The 24,241-nt window shown below is 31.9% G+C and overlaps 1 protein-coding gene across 1 annotated transcript in view; it reads left to right on the top strand.

Moving 5' to 3' along the window:
- LOC143055144 (uncharacterized) overlaps positions 1-24,241 on the top strand; it is a 49,766-nt gene that overhangs the window by 13,692 nt on the left and 11,833 nt on the right. The window contains exons 4-7 of the mRNA XM_076228286.1: positions 2,224-2,481; positions 3,531-4,040; positions 9,061-9,218; positions 15,982-17,208. Coding sequence (XP_076084401.1) covers positions 2,224-2,481; positions 3,531-4,040; positions 9,061-9,218; positions 15,982-17,208 — 2,153 coding nt within the window. The remainder of the gene's footprint in view (positions 1-2,223; positions 2,482-3,530; positions 4,041-9,060; positions 9,219-15,981; positions 17,209-24,241) is intronic.

The following is a 24,241-nucleotide window of genomic DNA, read 5'->3' as shown; positions in this document are numbered from 1 at the left end:
TCTCCAATTTTCATTTTTTTTGGCCGTTATTCCCCTATCTTTATTTTTAAGGGCATTATATTCTTTAATCATTTTACCCCATCCAAACCCTCATATATTATATAGATCAATATCACAAGCAGTACTAGAATGTTTGGAGAAATCATTAAGGCCACCGTGGTCATCTTTAAAGTCTCTGTTGCAAACTTTACAAAAGGCATGCGACAATCCTAACGTTGATTTAGACAACCAGCCCCTGTACTTGACATCATTCTCCCATTTCTCTAAGTATTTGCACGAAGCAACATGCTTTTTTTTCTCAGGTGGTGACAGAACTATTTTGCAAGTGATAACTCGCCCATCATGATTCCAATTTTTATAAATTTAACACCCAAGCTAAAAAAAACAACTCAAAATTTCGATTCTTTGATTGTTTACTATGCCGACATTAATCAACTGGTGAATGCGTGATCACTAAATTTTGATTGGATAAAATTTGTCAGACACGATTTGTCTCCCTTGGGAAAACTTTCAAAAGTTCAAAATCGGGAACAAAAATATTTTTCGTGTAAATTTTACTAAAATCGTGTTTTTTGGCTATTTTCACGATCACGATCGTGTAATCGGGACAGAGGGTCAAAATCGTGTAGTACACGCCTAAATCGTGAAAGTTGGCAGGTATGATAATGGAAGAAAAATTAGGGACCAAAAAGGGGCCATAATACTTTTCTAATACTTTGTATGAATTGCTTATTTCTTGACCAATTTCAATGGGGTTTAATTCTTGAATTCTTGGGGTTCTTTAATATGCTGAATCTAACCTTGTTAACCGTGTATTAAGTTTTTTGGGCCCGATTTTGGGAAGCTTGCTATAGCAATCAGATCTAGAGCTCCAGATAAGCTCATGAAGCTGCATATTTGCGTAATCACGCAATAAAAATTTTCATTGATATGCTGAATCTAAATAGGTATTTAGATTTTTGATTATGGGCCCAGTTTTCAATTGGTCCAAATTCGGTCCAAAATCAAACTTTGTTAAAATATGTGGGATTCTTTGATTTGCTAAATCTAACCATGTATTTAGATTTTTTTGTTTGATTAAAAAAAAAATTGAATTATTGGGGTTCTTTGATATGCCAATTCTAACTGTGTTTTTAAATTTTAAGTTTCTGGTCCCATTTTCAAATTGGTCTAAATTCTAAATTAAGTTATAAAGCTGCGCCCTGCGGAGCATTGAAGCTGGTTATACTCAGAATTGATTATTTTTTGTTTGTAGGTTGGGTTTTTTTTTGCTTTAGAGTTACCTTCTTTACAATGGTTCCATACTACAAAGGAAAGACTGGGATTGAGTTTGATGGTTAAAGCTCCAAGGGGGTTCAAAAAGTTAGGGTGGGGGGGGGGGGGGGGGTGGGTGGTCCAATTTTTTTTCAAGGGTTCATATTTTTTTCCCCAATTTTTTTTGAAATTTCTATATAATTTATTGAAAAGTTTCAAGAAGACATCTTTGTAAGATCTTTGAATACATTTATTTAATGTAATAAACCAATATATGTCAAAAATTTAATTACAAGGGTCAATCCAAATTCAGATAGTATCAAGCTTGAACATTGTGTCCAAATTTGCCCCAACTGTTCAGGGTTCAACTTCTGCGGTCGTATAAGGCTGCACTCAGCAAAGCGTTTTATCTTACTTTCCCTAGAATTGAATTTTTGATGAAATACTTTTTAATTACTAGATTTCTCAGAATGCTTGTTCACATTGAGAGAAAAAAACCTCTCACGTCGCAGCAGTCCCTATAATTAAGTACAACTATTTAGATCCATCATGTATGTTTTCGATCATCAGTTTAAGAAATTTTTGCCTGCAGACAACAAATGTTAGCACTAATCAGGCATTCCAGCATTATATTTCATTTAATTCCTAATACAATGTAATAAGAGTTTACATTTTATATAAACATTGGTCAAAACAATGCAAAGGAAAACATAGAAAAAGCTTGATATAACTTATTATACCATTATTTTAGCCTATTAAATATCAAAAATTATAAGAGATGAATGCTTATCTTTATTATTTTGTAGGGTTGTAAAGCATTGATGGTTAACACAAATGTAGTAAAAAACGCTCTTTGGTCAATGCTTTATCCTTCATATTATTTACAAAAGAAGAATCAAAGTCTTAAAAAAGAACTTTAACAGTAGTTTACTAACAAGAGAAAAAGTTATATTGTTCTAACATTTGTAGATATAATTCCAACTGAAAAAATGTTGATGGCTGACAAAAGATCTGTTCCCTTGTACCTTGAATTACTTGAATCAGGTTCTGAGAAAAAGAGACACATACGCTTAGTAGTAGTTGGAAAGAAAGGGGCAGGAAAGACCTCATTGATTAAAAGATTGTTTGGTGAAGATAATACAGATGTTTGCAGTACAAATGGAATAGAAATCCACACAATAAAATGCAAAGCAATGTCTGATGATGGGATATGGAAAAAATTAGATGGTATGGTGATATGATGTATAAGCTATTTTTCTCATACTATATGCAATAGGTCTACTATATTTGTTGTATGGAATGATTGTAAGGTGTACATATCTAGCGGGCAGATGTCATGTGACGTTGACCTCATTTTCATGGTTCAGTGGTTAAAGTTAAGTTTTTGAGTTTCAGTCTTTTTATCTAATACTGTATGCCATAGGTCAACTATATTTGGTGTATGGAAATATTTTATGATCTTTATGTCAGTTGCGCAGGTTTTATTTGACCGTGACCTCATTTTTACGGTTCATTGCACAGTGTTAAGTTTTTGTGTTTTGGTCTATTTTTCTTAAACTATAAGTAATGGGTCAACTATATGTTGTATAGAAGCATTGTTAGCTGTACATGTCTGCCTGGCTTGGTTCATCTGACCTTGACCTCATTTTCAAGGTTCATCGGTCTTTGTTTAGTTATCTTGGTTAATGTTAAGTTTATGTGACAGTTGTAATAAAGCTTAGCTTTATACTTAGGACTATCAACATAATATCAATGATTAGTATAGAAGGCGAGACATTTCAGTGTGTGCACTCTTGTTTAATGACTATTTGTCCTATTAGAATAGACAAAATTCAAGGAAGCCATAGATTTGTTGTAAATTTACACATGGCCTGGGCTGTGATATTCGTTAATTTTATCCCTCGTAAACGCTCAGGATAAAATTCGAATATCACGGCCCAGGCCAAGTGTAAATTTCCAACAAATCTATCATGACTTCCATGAATTATTTCTTTATTAGTCATATAGGTAAATTATGCATCAAGTTTTGTAGGTTTTCATTAAATCCTCCAAAACTGTTGTATCAATATCACTGTAATTTCCAATCAATCCAAGAAACTCCCTTATAAGTTTTGATCACTTTTCATTTGCAATTTGTAGAATTAATGGTTGAAAAAAAAATTGATGGACAAAGATTATTGTTTTACTTGTTTTATTATTTCAAAATGTGATCTTACTTATCATTTATTACATTTCTTCTATATTTCTTCTATATTATTGTAATTTTCTAATGATAGGAACCAATGAAGAAACTGAAATGCATGCAAGACTGTTGAAAAAATATAAAGGAAGAATTGAAGCATGTGTAGAGGATGAAACACATGATGCTGTGAAGGACAACAACCTAACAACCATTCGGTACACACATATAGAGGAATCAAAGGAATCACAGACAGTATCTCTGGAGCCTAGAATAATGAAACCTCCAGTAACCACTGAATCTAATCTTGAACCTCCAGTAACCACTGAATCTCATCTTGAACCTCCAGTAACCACTGAATCTCATCTTGAACCTCCAGTAAACTCACAGCAACAAAACCAATTCTTAGAACAGACAAAAAAGGATATTGAAACCATGCTTAAATCTTATATTGATTTCCATGACAAAGAGGAATATGCAACATTATCGTTATGGGATTTTGCAGGAGATGAAGAATTTTACCACACACATCAAACCTTTTTATCTCCAGATGCGATTTATCTTGTCGTAACAAAGCTTGATGAAGCTGACGACAAAGAAGCACAAGGTAATGAGATAACAATAGCAATTAAATAATCTATGTGTGCAAAGAGTTGAAGAATAAAAAGTGTCAATGTATGAAGAAGCCTATAAAATATAAATGTCAAAGAAACATTTATATATATATTTTTAACACATACCACACCATGACATAAGACAAATCTGAAAACAATGTATACAATGCAATAGTTTCTAAAACTTAGCATCAAAAACTAATCAGTTGGACGGCAAACGCCTGAATCTGACAGATAAAGGTCAACTTGTTGACACAAAAAGGATCTGTATGTAAAATGTTTACGCCCTCAAACAGCGCCACCTATACTCTCGTTCTCTTCACCCTTGGCAGATTTAGCCAACATTTGTGAAAACAATGTTGCGCCATCTATCGGAAGATTAAAGTCACGCCCATTATGAATACATTATTCTTGACCAATGGTAGCACTTGAACTCTTCAATTTGGAGATAAAAACACGGAAGTGTCTAGATTCTACACACTTGATAAAGCCGGAAACGAAAATATACGTCAACATTCATGCATTTGTGCATGAAACATACACAGGAACTTCTATTAATTGATAAAAACATTCAAGTTGTCACTAAATATAGTCGTATGTTTAAAGAATTTAAAGACTTGTTGCACAGTAAACACGTGGCAATTGTTAACAAACACTTTCTACATTTACACGTGATCATGTTATAGGCGCTTTTTGATTGGATGCAGCAAGTTCCGACTGCAACCACTAAAAATCCTTTCCTTGTGTCTCCAAAATTTTATCTCAATCCGCCAAGGGTGAAGAGAATGAGAGTGGATCGTAACCTTTGGCTAGCAAAGATGATATACTTGCAGATGACTGCATGATAAGCTGGCAATGTGCGCAATGTCCTTTAATTCAAGATTGAAAATTAGTTTGTTTCCTACGTCAAAATGGCGGATTTCAATGTTTACATTTTTTCATCTATTTATAAGCTGACACATTTCGTATCCAATCATTTATTAGCAATTTTATTATTGATCTTTGAAGATCATCCAATTACATTTACCGTTAGAAAGTGGCTACACGTTACCAGCCATCGTTACAAAGTAGCCATGTGTTTTGTGGGGATACCCCGGGAATGTGTATTCAAAATTTACAGTAAAAAATCAATGTTATCTTCATTATATTTCCATGCATGCACAAGTCATTAAAGCAAATGCATTCTTTATAGAACTTATAAGAATACCAGACATATTTTATTGTCTGCTTTAGCAAAAATTCGTGTAAGTAAGCCTGATGGGTCGTCTTGAGACAAACATGTGGACTGTGGGATTGTTGATGTTTGTTTACCTAAATTGCACGTTGTTGTTACTAAATACTTAGCAATTACCATTATCGTGTGATACTTTTAAGAGTTATATAATACACTTGCCTAAGAAATATGTCTAAGGTCCAGGAACTTCCTTTACTAGGTCTCTAAAAAATGAGGCTGTAATGATGTTTACAAATTACCACATAATATTTGAAACCTAATATTTACATTACAGCATTTTTTTTTTTTTGCATTTGATATATTTTACATGTACAATGTATGTACATGCAGAACAATATAGAGTAAATGGACATACATGGGTTAAATTCCCACCCTAGGTATTAATTTTTTAATACTTATCTTCTCATACATGTAGGTTGGAACAAATAGGGCAGATTGCAATATTGACCAAAATGTATATATATAGTGTCTAAAAAATAATGCTGATTGATGAATGATGGGCCAAGTCCTCAACATCCTTTTTTCTAAGTATACAGCAGCTCTTCTAAGGATTAGTAAGGGAATACTTTACATATAGACAGTCCAGTGGATAAGTCCAGTCTTTTTTGTCTAAGTTATTTCCTTATTTATATTATTATTTCTTATATTCTCTTGTACATGTAATAAGACAAAAGCTAGTATGACTCTTTTTTCCTCATTTGCTTGAAAACAATAAATTTGAAATGTATTCATTGTTGATGTCTGTAAGATGACTTATAATTTAACTGCTAACAGACACTTGGACTCTGGTGGATAGTTCTATAGACTGTAAAAATATCCCATTGGCAATTATACCATATTTAAATTCAGTGTCCCCTTTATAACTTTTTGAAAAAAGAATTTTATGATAATATATTAATAGGTTGTAAAAATTTTGAAAAGGTAAACAAAAGTGCCAAATATAATTGCCTTTTTATTCAAGAAAACCTAGAGGACTTGAAAAGTGTTGCAATTTATATTGATAAAACTTTAACAATGATAAATGTTTTGAACTGAGAAAAATATCAGTATAGTACAGATACTGTTTTATCTAAAATGTTGAGAATATTTGCCTTTAATAATATATTTGATTGTTATGCCTTTATTTTTTATCTCTAAATATATCTAACCTAGTGACGTCATTGTTGGAATGCCACACAGAGATTATCCTTTATTCATTATAAAAATCATTCACAGTATTTGTATACTAATTTAAAATCCGTATTTGTTAAATGTAAACCTAATGATGTTTGCTGTAGTGTAGATCATTCACACACCAACATGCAATGCTTTAATCTGAGGCTATAATCAGATAATTTGTAGGTCAACTTTCGCGGTAAAAAATGACAAAATGACAATGGGGATACATGAGATTGGGGAGAGAAACGACAGTTTTCATTGTTTCTGTAAAGTTCTGTTTTTAGAATCTTCCTCCAATTCAGGAGCACCTCCATTGATGAGTAATTATACACTAAAATCAAAGTAAATGTTTCTGAACACTTAAAATGTGACATTTAGTATATATGATAAGTAGTCTTCTATATAAAAAAAATTTTGTGTACCAACATAATTATTGAAATGGTAAAAAAAAAAAAAAAATTAAATGTTGCTTTTTGTAGTTTATACCAATTGAGATTGGGGAGAGTAACTGCAGTTTTCATTCTTTCTGTAAAGTTATGTGTTTAGAATCTTTCTCCAATTAAGGAGCACCTAAATTGATGAGTAATTACCCACTAAAATGAAAGTTAATGTATCTGAACACTAAAAATGTCACATTAAGTATATATATGATAAGTAGTCATCAATTAAAAAATAATTTTGCGTACCAACATAATTATTGTAGTGGTCATTATTTTTTCATTTTTTTTTTAAATATTGCTTTTTGTAGTTTAAATTAAGCTATTTATTCATGAATTTTACAGATATATCAAAATGTGGGATCTGGAAACAAACTTCACACAGCTTATATCAATCATATTTGATTTTATAAGTACATGTATCCCTGTGATGAGAGTTGTAACTGGGAACTTTATCAATGGAAAATTAAAACTGAATAGATTTTTCAGTCCTTACTTTCTTGAGAATACTGTCACAAGAAATTGAGAATGGTCTTAGCCTGCCGTTCAGTTGTACATAATTAAAATTCTAAAATATATTGTAGTAGTTGTTAAATTCAATTGAATTTTAGATAATGAACTCCCAACTTTAATCAAATGTTTTGATTTAGAAGGTGCAGATCTCATTGGTCCAAATTGTCTCTGATGAATTCTTGACTAAGGAAATAAAATAACAGTAAACAACAATTAGTTTCATTATTGTTAGCTTTTCTATATGTTCTAGCTGTTCTTTTGCTCATTCTTTGTATGTAGACTATCAAAAGATACCCCCCTAAAAATTGAAACAATGGCCGTCTTTTCCCTCAGAGCTCTCCAGCTCTTTGATTTCTACTATATGTGTGGCTCTGATCTGGCTGTGGTTTAAAATCTAAGAATTGAGATGGTTATATTCATATTAATATGATTTATTTCAAAATTATTGTGTCAATTATAAAAAATCATTGTAATAAATTACTTTGCTCTTCATGGGCCCTTAAATTGGAATAAAAATATCTTATCTTATCTCATCATATACCACATCAGATCTCTTTATTTTAGTACTAACAGGTTAACTTAAGTATTTAAAGTAAGTGAAATGTTGACAAGCTAAGTCATGACTTAATTCAGATAGTATCATGAGGTTTTTATTAAAGTAAATAATGCGATTAAATTGATTATCTCAATAAAAAGAACTTGCATTCTGATTTGATACTATGAAATTATTTCTGATATCAGAATAATAAAAATCTCATTGTTGTCCATTCTTCAAAAAATTTCTGAACATACTGTATTTAAAGGGGCACTAGCTACGATATATATATAAAAAAATAAAGTATGATTTTTTTAGATCAATCATTAATCAAATTGGAATAATGAAAGAATAATTTGCTTTTAGCAATCAATTTCCTTTAATTTTGTTGAAATAAGCGATTAAACATAATTTTTGACTGATTCACTTGCAAGTGAAAACGTCATCATCATTCTAACCGGTATTCATGTGAACTTCAAGTTAACCCCTAGCTAGAGATTGACAACGCATGCATTGTACGTGTACTGGTTATTTAAAGAATAAGAATGTCAACAATGAAAGTGAAACTACGGTAAATCATTTGATTACTAATTTGATGCACATTAAATCATTCTTATATGGTTAAAAACAATGAGAAACATCTATTTTTAATCTATAAAATAAAATCAAACAGACCTATAAAAATGCAATTGCACGTGTTGGTTTAATCTATTTGTATCTTTATTTTTGTTTACATCGCTTATATGGTCATCTGAGGTCAAATCGATAGTTAATTAGATGGCGTCTGGACTAAAATACACACGAAACGAACCTATATATTATCTACCCCATGCTCTGTAAACTGTTTATTTTAGACTTTTGATAGTTTGGGTAAATGTTTTACATTGTTATAAACCAAATATGAGAATTTGAGTCAAATCGGTTACAATGAATTTGACAGCTAGTGCCCCTTTAAGTCAGTTTTGTTTTTGACCACTATAACATGGGAAGTGAGCATTTATGACAAAAATAAGCAAAGACCCATCGAAACAACATCTGATAAACAAATTTAATAATACTTTTAGATATTTGGATGATATTTTGGCTCTCAATAATGACGGAAAGTCTTTTTTACTATTTTTGTATCGTTATTTTAGATTTATTCCATTTGTGGATGAACTCAATACATTGCTATGGTAGACTAGAAGAGGACAGAAATAAATCAAATGAGAACAAGACACTGTCAGATGATCTTGGTCCACCAGTAGTTATTGTTGGCACTTGGAAAGATGCTGTGACCTCTGATTCAGAACAGGTAGAAAGCTTGCACAAACTTTTAAAGATTAACATTTTTTCTGAGGCTGATATATATAGAGAGTAATATATGTATCAGGCCAACATTAAAAATATCTTTGTTTCCCCTCACCCGACTGAGGTTGTTAGGGTATGGGTAGGTAGGTAGGCAAATTATTTTATTTTATTCCTTGATATGGTTTTCTATATTGAATTTGTATAAAATTCAACAGGTAAGGCTCAAGTCAAGAAAAGTGGGGTATTCCTTGTATTCTAATTCAGTGTACACCCCAGTTTTCTGGTGTTAAAAAAAAACCCAGTATACAGGGACCTCCTTATTTTCCTATTCATTTAATGTAATGAAATCTACAAAAGCGCATATGGACCATAATTTGCTATTGGGCTCGTTTCCTATAACGATAGATAAGTGATAAAAATGTGTATTACTGTAAGAAAAGTTGTAACTACATCTAAAGATGCCTTTATTTTTATCAACATACAAGTGTATGCTACTCTTCCCTAGAAAAAAAATTGAAATTAACAAATTTCAAAGATTATACGACCGTATTTTTGTGTCGTTTCTCGCGTTACTTTTCGCTTCCGAAGTGCATAACACTGACTGATTTATAGATAATTGTATTGGCAAATTAGTAACTTTTGCTTTCAAATAATAAAGAACATCGACCAATAAGAATAGTCAGAAGAAAATGCCGAGAACTATAAGTATTTCTGTAGCAGGTGTAAGAACACTAGCGTTACTTTGGTTTCCGATTTCGTAACGCAAATTTTAGACGATGTAATCTGCTTTGTTGTAATAGAATTCTTTGTAACAATATGCAAATATGAACTCTCTCGAGATGTTCAAATAGGTAAATCAGAGATGATTTACATTCTAGTTTTGTTCTTCGTAATAATTAAGTTAGAAAATGACGTTATCGTTATGCGTTACATTTCACACGAAACAGAAGTCCAGTTATTTCCTTTTGTTTATTAAAATTGTTTTTGTCGTTAGGTTCTAATCATTTCTGGTCATACGTGAAACATGTGACTAACATGTGATCACGCCCTTACGGCCGGATCTATGAAATACTAGGTCTAAACATTGTTTTTGTTTCCAACGGGATGTTAGCAAACATAATCTGTAGACTTGTTTCGTTTTGTTTAAAAAAGGAAAATACAATTTTCAAAGAGATTGCGGCGGGGGGTCTATTATTTTTCCTATGTGCATAATGTTACATACGATCTTGTGTGAAAATAAATGCCCAATGACTTGACAAAATCGATTTCAGATTTGACAGACGTTATAACACACTTCGTTTCGGGATAACGATGTAAAGGGTCCTTGGAAAATTCAATCGACATTACGTCTCTTATCATTGTGCTGATGCTCGTTGGATTGATTTTGCTTCAGCAGTAAATATTACTGGATATTTTAGGTGAATAAAGATAATTTAATAAAAAAATACATGTTAATGTACCGTTACACTTGGAATGTACAAAGTTGGGCCACGGTTTTTTAATTTGTTGGTTTACGGATTTTCTCCATGAAAAAGTCGGGTCGGTCGGTCGGAAAAAAAAAAGAAAAAAAAAATCTTTCAAGACAGAAAACTGATATCAAGGATTTTCTAACTATTCAAATCCTTGTTGATATGCAAAATAAAAATATATTTCACCTTTCTAATAATATGTTTGTCATACTATTTTTTCATCGTTCTTAAATTTTAGTTTGATGAAATATTATTGCTCAGCTGTAAACATCGCATGACATTGTCTAATAATTTCTCGTAAAAAAAGGGGGGGTACACTGACAAAGACGAAATTAAATCGTCATTTCACAAACAAGAAAAACAGATTACGTCAGTTATTTGACTTGGCTTTTAATCAAAACTTTGTGAAAAATAATAAGCACGAAAACTGATAAAGAAAAAAAAAAGTAAAAACGTCGTACAAAAATAAGTTTCAACACACGTGTCAAAAACGTAATAGACTCGTCCACTGGAAAAACGAGAATATCCGGTTAAATAATCTGTTGTCATGCATTCCCGTTTTTTATCCAAATGGACGATATTTTTTTATTATCTATAAAACAAGAAAAATCAAATGATTTGTTAAAATTCAGTATTTTAACTTGATGTCTTAAACTTCCATCTGTCTGTCCACATTTGGACAAGTCTATTTATATGAAACATGCATTTTACGGACTGGTGACAAATAAGGAAAACGAACTTATTGTGTAATTGGTTTTAAACACAGGTTTCGTTCCGCAAAATTATTTGCGCAAACAACATTTCAAGGTCATTAATAATTGATTTGTCTATTTTTAGAAACGTAAACTGAAAGTGTCATCCCTTCTGTTAGTGATTAATGCATTTCATTTCATAAAAAAGGACATTTTAATTATTTTTCAGGGATTATGCATTTGTTAGGGTCGTCGAGAATAAAAAAAAAGCCTGAAAATTCGAATTTATTTTTATTTTGGAAATCGGCAAAATCGGGTCGGCGGATCCGTAAACCAACAAATTAAAAAATCCTGGCCTTGGTTTCTTTGTCACAATTTTTAATTATTTTTTTTATTCATTTTCTGCAAACACTTTTCAGAAACACAATAAACTTGTCAAAGGAGAAGTAAACTTTTACCATGCATGACTTGAAAGGAAGTAATTTATTGATTTTAGCCTACTAAAGTAGGTTAAAATATGGAAACCATATAGACATAGATGCCAACTATTACGATTTTTCCGTAGTTTTTCCGATTTTGCGATATAAACTACGCTATTACGGTCAAAGTCGAATAGTTACGGATTCCCAATCATCGACGTTCAATTTTGTAAAACGCGGATTTTTATCATTACTTTTCCGTCCGGGTCCAGTATTTAGGAAACGCCAATCTAATGCTTCCGGTTTCTCGGGAGTTATCAACCTATTGTTGGGTAACTAATTGACTTCCGGAGAGTCAAACTTGCATTTTATTAAGTAGCTTTTTCCCTTTCTCTACTTCTCCTTGACAAAACAAAAATGTTTGAGTCGAGAACATCTGAACAATTAATGAATGGAATACATACTACAGACAACATGTTAAATGACAAATTTTAGTGTACATCACTTTGCAACCACTCGTCAGTAATTTTGATTGGTAAATGCACGTTTATAAATGATTACTGAAAACTTTTCAAAAGTACGGAAAATTTGATAGTTTGTTACTGATTGTGTCAAAAGGGGGTTGGCTTCTATGTATAGATGGAGTACAGGTCACAAATATCACATGGTGCCTATTTTAAAGATTTTAATTCCAAGTTAAAAGTTTTTTTCTTTACTGGATTTAAAGAATTTTACATTGCCAATGATTTGGAATAAATTGTATATTTATTATAACTGGAATTTCAAAACCAAATATAAATACATTTTTTTGGCTAAAACATCAAGATACAACGATTATGGTATCCTGTATCAATGAAGAAAATATGGAAATTTCTGAATAAATTGTACTAGTTGTTTTCAAAACAAGCACATATTTAGGAGTTTTATAATACTGTTACATTTAAGATGGATTTTAAGAAAAAGTATACTGTTCAGATTATTTTAAGCAGATTTTGCAATAAAATAAAACTAAAAAAATGCTTTCGGTTTCTTATGGTTTCCTGTCGCGTTTAAAAAAAACTTTAATTTAACATTGAAAATAGATTTTAAATATTAACATGAAGCAAGTAACACTAGTAATGGTGTTCATTTATGTCTTTTGAAATATATTGTGCAAAATAAAGAAAATAAAGATTGGTTTCCTGTTTGGTTTCCCGTCACGTAAACGGTGAATCAAAATGTATTAATTTTTTCTTGAAAAACTCAATTGTTCCATTAATACTATTCTAACACCAACGCAACCCACAGAATAAAAGTTAAAGTTTTAGAACTTATAAAAAAGGATACAAAAAGAAACCAAAGGCTGAATACCAAATTATGGTCCATATTCTACTTGTGATAACAATGCTTAATGATAGCAAGTGGTTTTTTAGTTAAAAAATCAAGCTTATTTCAAGTCTAATTTGATGCATAACTCAAAACAAAACAATTCCTTTGTTCACCAATTTATACCTTGATCATCAATTATGAGATGACAAAAAGATACATGTATGTTAATCACTTGGGAATTAAAATTCAATGAATACAAATTTTCAATAGAAGTGAACATAATTTAGTTATGTTCAGTTACACCTGGATCATGCAGCTTGGTCAATTGATTCATAAACAAAGATTTGTATATTTTTTTCGAGTTCTAGAAGAAACAAGACTTCATTTATATTCATGTTTTGTGTTTCCTAAAATACTTTTAATAAGTATTTACGAATTCTACTGATGCAGTTATAACGTTAAAACGTGCCCTTTTGTAATTTTCATGCCATAAATTGAAAAAGGAAATCCCATTTGAACTGGTTTTTGTCGAGCCTTCGACTTTTGTCGAAAAAGCGAGACATAGCGATCCTACTTTCCGTCGGCGTCGGCGTCGTCGGCGGCGGCGTCCACAAATATTCACTCTGTGGTTAAAGTTTTTGAAATTTTAATAACTTTCTCAAACTATACTGGATTTCTACCAAACTTGGACAGAAGCTTGTTTATGATCATTAGATAGTATCTAGAATTAAATTTTGTAAAAATAAAATTCCATTTTTTCCATATTTTACTTATAAATGGACTTAGTTTTTCTGCCGGGAAAGATTACATTCGCTTTATGGTTAAAGTTTTTCAATTTTAAATAACTTTCTTAAACTATCCTGGGTTTGTACCAAACTTGGACAGAAGCTTGTTTATGATCATAAGATAGTATCCAGAAGTAAATCTTGAAAAAAAATAAATCCATTTTTTCTGTATTTTACTTTTAAATGGACTTAGATTTTCTAACAGGAAACTACACATTCACACTGTGGTTAAAGTTTTTAAAATATTATGAACTTTCTTATTCTATTTTGGATTTGTACCAAACTTAGACAGAAGCTTGTTTATGATCAAAAGCTAGTACCTAGAAGGAAATTTTGTTAAAACTTTGTACCTGTGTATCTGTATTTTACTTATAAATAGACTTAGTTTTTCCCAGTTAACATTACATACAATCTGCAGTTAAAGTTTTCAAAACATTTAAATTTATTAGATTCATAAACTATCCTGGACTTTACCAAACTTGAATGGAAGTTTCTTATAATCAAAAGATAGTATCAAGAGGAATATTTTCATTGATTTTTTTCCTCTTTTTCGTTGAGCCTGCAATCATGGCAATTAACAGCCAAAGTAGGCGAGACACTGGGTTCCGCGGAACCCTTAAGAATTTTTTTTACACCAGAAAGCAGGGAATACATGTATCCCACATTTCCTGACTTGTGCCCAACCTGTTCAAAGACAAATTTAAGTAGATAGATTGCACGATTCAGACCATTTTTACTCAAAGTCTTTAAGATTTTATCCTCTAAACAGGAACAGAGGTTAGACACAAAACAAATCAAGATGCACTCAGTGGGTTGAAAGATGCTTCAGGTTTTTATTATTTTCAAAAAAGATCACCCTTGCAAACAAATCGTGTGGCAAAGCATTTTGTTTGTTTCCTTGATTCCGAATCATGTAGACGCTTCCTTGCAAAAATGCCTTGTTTTAAAATGCTCGTTGACTACAGCATGGGAAAGGTATCACCAAAAACCAACGCTCCTTAACTACAGCATCGGAAAGATAACACCAATAACCAACATAGCAAAAAAAATAGTGGACAAGAATGGCCAATAAAAATTTTTGGGTCGCGGTGATTTTACCGGGTCAGTCGTGTGAGGGGAAACAAACAATATTTTATTTTTGGCCTCACCTTCGACCCTAGGGCTGATATTGGTATCTCGGGATGATACAGCATATGATATGGATTTTGCCATGTTTTATACACTTTATCATATATTTAAACATGAGAGTATATACATGTGATATATGAACTGTTTACTGATCCAAAGCACCTGATTTACATTCATATTTTTTTCCCTTGTTTTAAAATCTTTATCATTCATCCGAATTCGAAGCACCTGGGTTACCTTACAATTTGTGTCTTGTTGGCCATTAAAATATTTTGTTTATTGTATTATTTTTTGGTTTATTTGTGTTTTGTATTTCATTAAGTTCTTTTTATTCTATTTTAGTAATGTTGTACTATATAAAACACATTCTGAATAAAAACGGTTAATAAAAAAACAAAAATAGTAACAATAAATCAACATGAAATGTGCACTTTTGAAATATCAAAATTTAAAGTTTAACCCTATTGCTGCCGGTAGTTTTTGTCAACCCTTCGACTTTTGTCAAAAAGCGAGACATATAGCAATCTTACATTCCGTTTTACATTTTAAAGTCATGAAAGTGGACACGTTTTGGTGAATAACAATTATGGGACTCATTCAGGGGTTATGAAAATTAAGTATAACAGAATTTGCATTGCATTTAATTTTCTATGAAACCTTTATTTCTCTAAGATATTTATATTTGTTTTAAAGAACAAAAAATTTGTTACTTGGATAGATGAAATATGAGCAACGTGGGGACATGACTTTCTTTTATTTTAATTGCTTATTTTAAGGATTGGTGAATACAAATAAATCATGCTGTCCACATTCTTGCTTAAAAATATGAAATTTTAATATTTCACATGAATCATTTAAAGATGTCAATATAAAAATGAAACAACAATTTATTGATCATAATACTTTGTTTAGATATTTCATATTGAAGAGATTACTGAAAGCAAAAGCAAACATTTCATTTTGTAGGTTGAGGATGCATACAGAGAAAGCCTTTTTAAGTATACAAAGAATATGTCAGAAGATGAACTAAGACATATAAGGCAAGAATACTTCATTTCCAATACAGAAGATGATCCCAGTGTATTCCAGCAAATACGAGAAGACATCCTAAAGTCAGCAAGAACAATGAGAACATGGAATACAGATTATCCTTTAAAATTTATTCAGTTGGAGAAATGTCTTCAAGGGAAGAAGAAGGAGTTACCAATCATTTCCTATCAGGAAATTAGGAACATCTCTTCTGAAATGCCGAAGCCATTGAATGATGAGGAACTAATGTTGTATTTGACATTTCATCATGAAATTCGAGGTTTAGTTTATTTCAAAGATCTACCAGATTATATTATTTTAGACACACAATGGTTGTCTGATGCTTTTAAATGTATTGTAACAGCAAAGAAATTTAGAGCTATTAGTATAAGAAATAAAAACAAATGGGATGAATTGTATAGTAGAGGCAAATTACATAGCGAGGTATTAGACGACATATTTAGAAAAGATGAAAACATTTTTTCCAAACACAAAGATCATATCCTGAACATAATGGAGAAATTTGATATCATTATACGTCCTAACACATCGGAAACTCAAAGAGATGCTGGTGATGACAAACCTCTCTATTATCTACCCTGTATGATTAAATCAGAACCAGAGTGTGATATATACAAAATGTTTAATGTGACAGAAAAAACATGTACTAAGTCTACCTGGTTATGTTATATGTTTAAGTTTCTTCCACCTCATTTAATGAATCATTTAATTGCGTCACTGTGCAGGAAATATGAAGTAGCTAAAGTTGCATCAAAGGAACATACAAGACAAATTGCTCTTTTCAGACAATCTGCTGTCTTTGAGTTACAGATGACAACAAAATTAAGAAAGTTACTAGTAATGAAAGGTCCAAATGTTATTCAAATTCAGGTTTGGCAGTTTGCAAAGCAAATTCAAAGAGGTTTGTACAAATATATTGCTGACTTTGTGACAGAGGAAATAACCAAGATAATAAGCAATAGATTTAAGATGTCCAATGTCAAATTTGAGAAAAAGTGGGAATGTGGCCAAACAAAACCAGAGTTTGTAACAGGATTGAATGACCTTAGTGATAAGGAGGATACAATATATTATTGTGAGACATGTACTACTATACATGAGTTCACTGGTGAATGGGCAGATCTACAACATAGTACACTTAATGTAAGTAAAGGATTTATTCATATTTGATGAGTTTTTGTCGAGCCTTTGACTTTAGTTGAAAAAAGCGAGACAAAGCGATCCAACATTCCGTCGGCGTATTTGTAGTCGTCTGCGACGTCCACAAATATTCACTCTGGTTAAAGTTTTAAAAATTTTAACAACTTTCTTAAACTATTCTGGATTTGTACCAAACTTGGACAGAAGCTTGTTGATGATCATAAGATAGTATTCTTATGAATGGACTTAGTTTTTCTACCAGGAAACAATACATTCACTCTGAGGTTCAAGTTTTTATACAACCGTAAAAATTGAAAAAAAATTGGTCGTATATTGGTCATGTTGGTTTCACGTTGGCGTCGTCGTCCATTTTAACACAAGGTTTATGACCATAAAAGGAAGGTTAGGATTGATTTTGGGAGTTTTGGTCCCAACAGTTTAGGAATAAGGGGCCCAAAGGGTCAGTTTTCAAGTTGGTCCAAAATTAAACTTTGTTTGATTTCAACAAAAATTGAATTCTTGGGGTTTTTTGGTATGCTGAATCTCAACATGTTCTTAGATTTGTATTATGGGCCCAGTTTTCAAGTTGGTCCAAATCGTGATCCAAAATTAAACTTTCTTTGATGTCAACAGAAATTGAATCCTTGGGGTTCTTTGATATGCTGAATCTAAACCTGTTTTTAGATTTTTGATTATAGGCCCAGTTTTCAAGTTGGTCCAAATTTCGGTCCAAAATTAAACTTCGTTTGATTTCAACAAAAATTGTATATATGGGGTTCTTTGATATATGATTAATCTAACCATGTATTTAGATTTTTGATGTTTGGGCCCGGTTATCAGATTGGTCCACATTGAGGTCTAAAGGGTCCAAAATTGAACTTTATTTGATTTCATCAAAAACTGAATTCTTGGGGTTCTTTGATATGCTGAATCTAACCATGTATTTAGATTTTGGATATTGGATCATAATAGGTAATGTCCAATTTAAAATTTAAAGTTTTTAAGTTTAAGTTCTTAGACCACATTCATTATGTGTCAGAAACCTGTGTTGTGTATTTAGATTTTGGATATTGGACCATAATAGGTAAATTAAAATTTTTAAGTTCAACTAGACCACATTCATTCTGTTTCAGAAACCTATGCTGTGTCAAATATTTAATCACAATCCAAATTCAGAGCTGTATCAAGCTTGAATGTTGTGTTCATACTTGCCCCAATGTTCAGGGTTCGAACTCTGCAGTCTTATAAAGCTGTGCCCTGTGGAGCATCTGGTTAAAATTTTAATAACTTTCTTATACTATCCTGTATTTGTACCAAACTTGGACAGAAGCTTGTTTATGATCAAAAGCTAATATCTAGAAGGAAATTTTGTTAAAATTTTGTACCTGTTTATCTGGATTTTAATTATAAATGGAATTAGTTTTTCTTACAGAACATTACATACAGTTTGCAATTTAAGTTTTTAAAACATTTATTAGATTCATAAACTATCATGGATTTTTACCAAACTTGGACAGAAGCTTCTATCAATCAAAAGATAGTCATGATAGTATCAAGAGGAATATTTTTATTGATTTTTTTCCTCATTTTTAGCTCACCTGGCCCAAAGGGCCAAATTAGCTTTTCCCATCACTTTGCGTCCGTCGTCTGTCGTCGTCTGTCAACGTCCGTTGTCGTTAACTTTTACAAAATTCTTCTCCTCTGAACCTACTGGACCAAATTAAACCAAACTTGGCCACAATCTTCATTGGGGTATCTAGTTTAAAAAATGTGTCCGGTGACTCGGCCAACCAACCAAGATGGCTGCCATGGCTAAAAATAGAACATAGGGGTAAAATGCAGTTTTTGGCTTATAACTCAAAAACGAAAGCATTTAGAGCAAATCTGACATGGATTAAATTTTTATACGACCGCAAATTTTGAAAAAATTTTCGTCGTATATTGCTATCACGTTGGCGTCTGCGTCGTCGTCGTCGTCCGGCGTCCGAATACTTTTAGTTTTTGCACTCTAACTTTAGTAAAAGTGAATGGAAATCTATGAAATTTTAACACAAGGTTTATGACCACAAAAGGAAGGTTGGTATTGATTTTGGGAGTTTTGGTCCCAACATTTTAGGAATTAGGGGCCAAAAAGGGCCCAAATAAGCATTTTCTTGGTTTTCGCACTATAACTTTAGTTTAAGTTAATAGAAATCTATGAAATTTTGACACAAGGTTTATGACCACAAAAGAACGGTTGGGATTGATTTTGGGAGTTTTGGTCTCAACAGTTTAGGAATTAGGGGCCAAAAAAGGGCCCAAATAAGCATTATTCTTGGTTTTCGCACAATAACATTAGTTTAAGTAAATAGAAATCAATGAAATTTAAACACAATGTTAATGACTACAAAAGGAAGGTTGGTATTGATTTTGGGAGTTTAGGTCCCAACAGTTTAGGAATTAGGGGCCAAAAAGGGACCCAAATAAGCATTTTTCTTGGTTTTCGCACCATAACGTTAGTATAAGTAAATAGAAATCTATGAAATTTAAACACAAGGTTTATGACCATAAAAGAAAGGTTGGGTTTGATTTTGGGAGTTTTGGTCCCAACATAATAAGGGGCCCAAAGGGTCCAAAATTAAACTTTTGTTTGATTTCATCAAAATTGAATAATTGGGGTTCTTTGATATGCTGAATCTAACTGTCATGACTGTGTATGTAGATTCTTAACTTTTGGTCCCGTTTTCAAATTGGTCTACATTAAGGTCCAAAGGGTCCAAAATTAAACTTAGTTTGATTTTGACAAAAAATGAATCAGTTAGGTTCTTTGATATGCTGAATCTAAAAATGTACTTAGATTCTTGATTATTGGCCCAGTTTTCAAGTTGGTCCAAATCGGGGTCCAAAATTAAACTTTGTTTGATTTCATCAAAAATTGAATAAATGGGGTTCTTTGATATTCCAAATCTAACTGTGTATGTAGATTCTTCATTTTTGGTCCTGTTTTCAAATTGGTCTACACTAAAGTCCAAAGGGTCCAAAATTAAACTTAGTCTGATTTTAACAAAAATTGAAATCTTGAAGTTCTTTGATATGCTGAATCCAAAAATGTACTTAGATTTTTTATTATGGGCCCAGTTTTCAAGTTGGTCCAAATCAGGATCTAAAATTATTATATTAAGTATTGTGTAATAGCAAGTCTTTTCAATTGCACAGTATTGCGCAATGGCAAGAAATATCTAATTGCACAATATTGTGAAATATCAAAAAAAAATTTAATTAGAGTTATCTTTCTTTGTCCAGAATAGTAAGCAAGAAATATCTAATTGCAAAATATTGTGCAATAGCAAGATTTTTTTTTAATTGGAGTTATCTTTCTTTGTCCAGAATCAACTTAAATCTTTGTTATATACAATATACAATGTATATTCACTTTTTACTACCAACTGATAAATTAAAATAATCTTTACCATTCAGTGATAACAAGCAGTTTTTTTACATCTAATATTTTATGATGTATTTAAATGAGTAGTTATTGTTGCAAACTCCATTAGAAATTTTAATTGAGATTAGTTTTGGAATAAGGGAAAGGGGGATGTGATTAAAAAAATTGGGTTCAATTTTTCTCATTTGAAATTTCATAAATAAAAAAGAAAATTTCTTCAAACATTTTTTTGAGAGGATTAATATTCAACAGCATAGTGAATTGCTCTAAGAGAAACAAAAATTTTAAGTTCATTAGAACACATTCATTCTGTGTCAGAAACCTATGCTGTGTCAACTATTTAATCACAATCCAAATTTAGAGCTGAATCCAGCTTGAATGTTGTGTCCATACTTGCCCTAACCGTTCAGGGTTCAACCTCTGCGGTCGTATAAAGCTACGCCCTGCGGAGCATCTGGTTTATCAGGTCAAGATCTATCTGTGTAGAAATTTTCAGATGAATCGGACAACCCGTTGTTGGGTTGCTGCCCCTGAATTAGTAATTTTAAGGAAATTTTGCTGTTTTTGGTTATTATCTTGAATATTATTATAGATGATAGTATCAAGAGGAATATTTTTATTGATTTTTTTCCTCATTTTTAGCTCACCTGGCCCAAAGGGCCAAATTAGCTTTTCCCATCACTTTGCGTCCGTCGTCTGTCGTCGTCTGTCAACGTCCGTTGTCGTTAACTTTTACAAAATTCTTCTCCTCTGAACCTACTGGACCAAATTAAACCAAACTTGGCCACAATCTTCATTGGGGTATCTAGTTTAAAAAATGTGTCCGGTGACTCGGCCAACCAACCAAGATGGCTGCCATGGCTAAAAATAGAACATAGGGGTAAAATGCAGTTTTTGGCTTATAACTCAAAAACGAAAGCATTTAGAGCAAATCTGACATGGATTAAATTTTTTATCAGGTCAAGATCTATCTGCGTAGAAATTTTCAGATGAATCGGACAACCCGTTGTTGGGTTGCTGCCCCTGAATTAGTAATTTTAAGGAAATTTTGCTGTTTTTGGTTATTATCTTGAATATTATTATAGATGGAGATAAACTGTAAACAGCAATAATGTTCAGCAAAGTAAAATTTACAAATAAGTCAACATGACCGAAATGGTCAATTGACCTCCTAAGGAATGAAGGAGTTATTGTTCTTTATAGTCAATTTTTAACAATTTTCATAAAATTTGTAAATTGTTATTAACATTTTCCACTGAAACTACTGGGACAAGTTCATTATAGATAGAGATAATTTTAAACAGCAAGACTGTTTAGTAAAGTAAGATGTACAAACACATTACCATCCTGCTTTTTGTAAGATACGAGAAATAGGCACTGCATTCATCTTTGCTTTAGAAACTGATGCAGATCTAACACTGTGAGCTTTGAAAATTGTTGTGTCAATATTAGCTTTTGCCATTACAACTTTTATCCATCTAGAAATTGTATCTCTTGAAACAGGTTGATGTGGTTTCACATAACTTAAAAGTAACGGTTTATGTTTCCCTCTAAACAATTTGGTACGAAATACATATTCTTTATACACAGTATATACACAAAGTCTCCTATCTGGAGGGTAAGCCTTTATATTTACAGTTGGCTCCATATATAACCAGGTCGGCTTTGTTTAACAAGTTCATTCAAAACAAAAATAAATTCTCCCTTCACTTTATGTACATGATTAACATTCATGAAATGAATTGATTGAGCTCGAGCTGCATTTGTCAAAGCTATTAACATTGTAAGTTTTAATGTTAAATCTTTCAATTTTAAATATTTCACTGGTGATAGGCTACGCAAAAATTGTAGTACTTTACTAACGTCCCATGTAGATTCATATCTAGGTCTGGGTGGACGAAGATTAAAAATTCCTTTCATGTATCTTATCACCATTGCATGACGTCCAACTGGAATACTGTCAATAGTAAGTCCTAAAGACGAAAGAGCTCCTCGAGCTAGATTTAAACTACTATAGCCTAAATTACCTTCCTTAAATAAAGTTGTAAAAAATTCAAGCACTGTTCCTACAGAAATTTGAAAGCAATTAATTTGTTTTTTGTTACAATATTTGAACCATTTCCTGATATACACTTGGTACTGTTTCTTTGTACTTGATTTCCAAGACGACATGAGTATGTGGGTTGTTTCTTTAGAAAATCCTCGTTCTCTGAAGCTACTCCTGACACTAGACATGCAATTAGTTTCATTTTCTTGTGTAAAGGATGAACAGATTGTGGATCGTGAGGAAGATTCAAAATCTTCTTGTTCTTTGGAAGAACGATTGGATTGTCTGTTAACAACTGCATTAGTCTCGGAAACCAAGTTTGTGTCTGCCAAAATGGAGCTATTACTACTCCTCTTGCACCGTCCTCTCTGATTTTGAAAATGCACCGGCTCAATAAACTGAAAGGAGGAAACAAATAGACAAACTGAAAATATGACCAATTTATACTAAATGCATCAATAAATGCAGATAATGGATCTGGTTTCCAAGAGCAGTAATATTCTAATTGGAAGTTTAATCTAGATGCAAACAAATCAATGTCTGGCCTTTGCCACAAAGTACATAATTGGTCAAAAACAGACCTTTTCAATTTCCATTCTAATTTGTCATCAAATTCTCTAGATTTTTTGTCTCCTAGATTTTCTTTGCCTGCTATATGAGTGCATGTCAACCAGATGTCATTATCTTTACAAAACAACCAAATCTGTCTTGAAATTGTATTGCAATCTATGGACTTTGTGCCGCCCATATTTGATAAGTAGGCCACTGCCGTAGTATTGTCTGTAAGAACCTTCACATGCTTATTTATGATCAGATGCAGAAAGGATTTTAATGTATAATATATAGCTAATATTTCTAAATAATTTATGTGATTTTTTTATTCTTCATCTGTCCATCTACCTCCAATTTCATTATCACTTAATATGCCACCCCATCCTAATAATGAGGCATCTGTTTGAATCACAATTTGTGGACTACCATGGCTTATATGTCTTAATTCAGTAGACACATTAGCAACCCACCATTCTAAATCTCCTTTTATCTGATTAGAAATAAGCATGCTTTGTTCAAAATCTCCTTTTGAGTTTTTTAAAGCTATAATTTTTTCCTTTTCAAGGTTACGATAAAACAATTTACCGAATTCAACGGCAGAAAAAGAGGAGACTATAAGTCCAATGACTTTTGCTACATCTCTAATCTTAGTTAAGTTTCTCTGCAGTAACCATTTACATTCTTTTACTAGGTTTTGTGTTTTGTCTGCCGTAAGGGTTATAATCATATTTTCTGAATCAATAATATTACCCAAGAATATAATTTGTTTTGATGGTTGAAAAACAGATTTGTCTTCATGTATGACAAATCCTAATTTTGACATTAATTCAATTGTGTCATTTACATTTTTATTACATTCTTCTATAGTCTCTCCTAATAAAAGACTATCGTCTATGTAACCAACATTCACATGACCTAAAACTCTAAGACTAGAGTAAACAGGTTTTAATAATTTAGTAAATATTCTAGGTGCGGAGGAAATCCCATTAGGTAAGCATGTGTATTGAAAAAGT

This window comes from Mytilus galloprovincialis, chromosome 12 (assembly GCF_965363235.1).
Source record: "Mytilus galloprovincialis chromosome 12, xbMytGall1.hap1.1, whole genome shotgun sequence".
Classification (NCBI taxonomy): Eukaryota; Metazoa; Mollusca; class Bivalvia; order Mytilida; family Mytilidae; genus Mytilus; species Mytilus galloprovincialis.
Note: the sequence above shows the minus strand (reverse complement) of the source record. Positions and strands in the feature narration are given on the sequence as shown.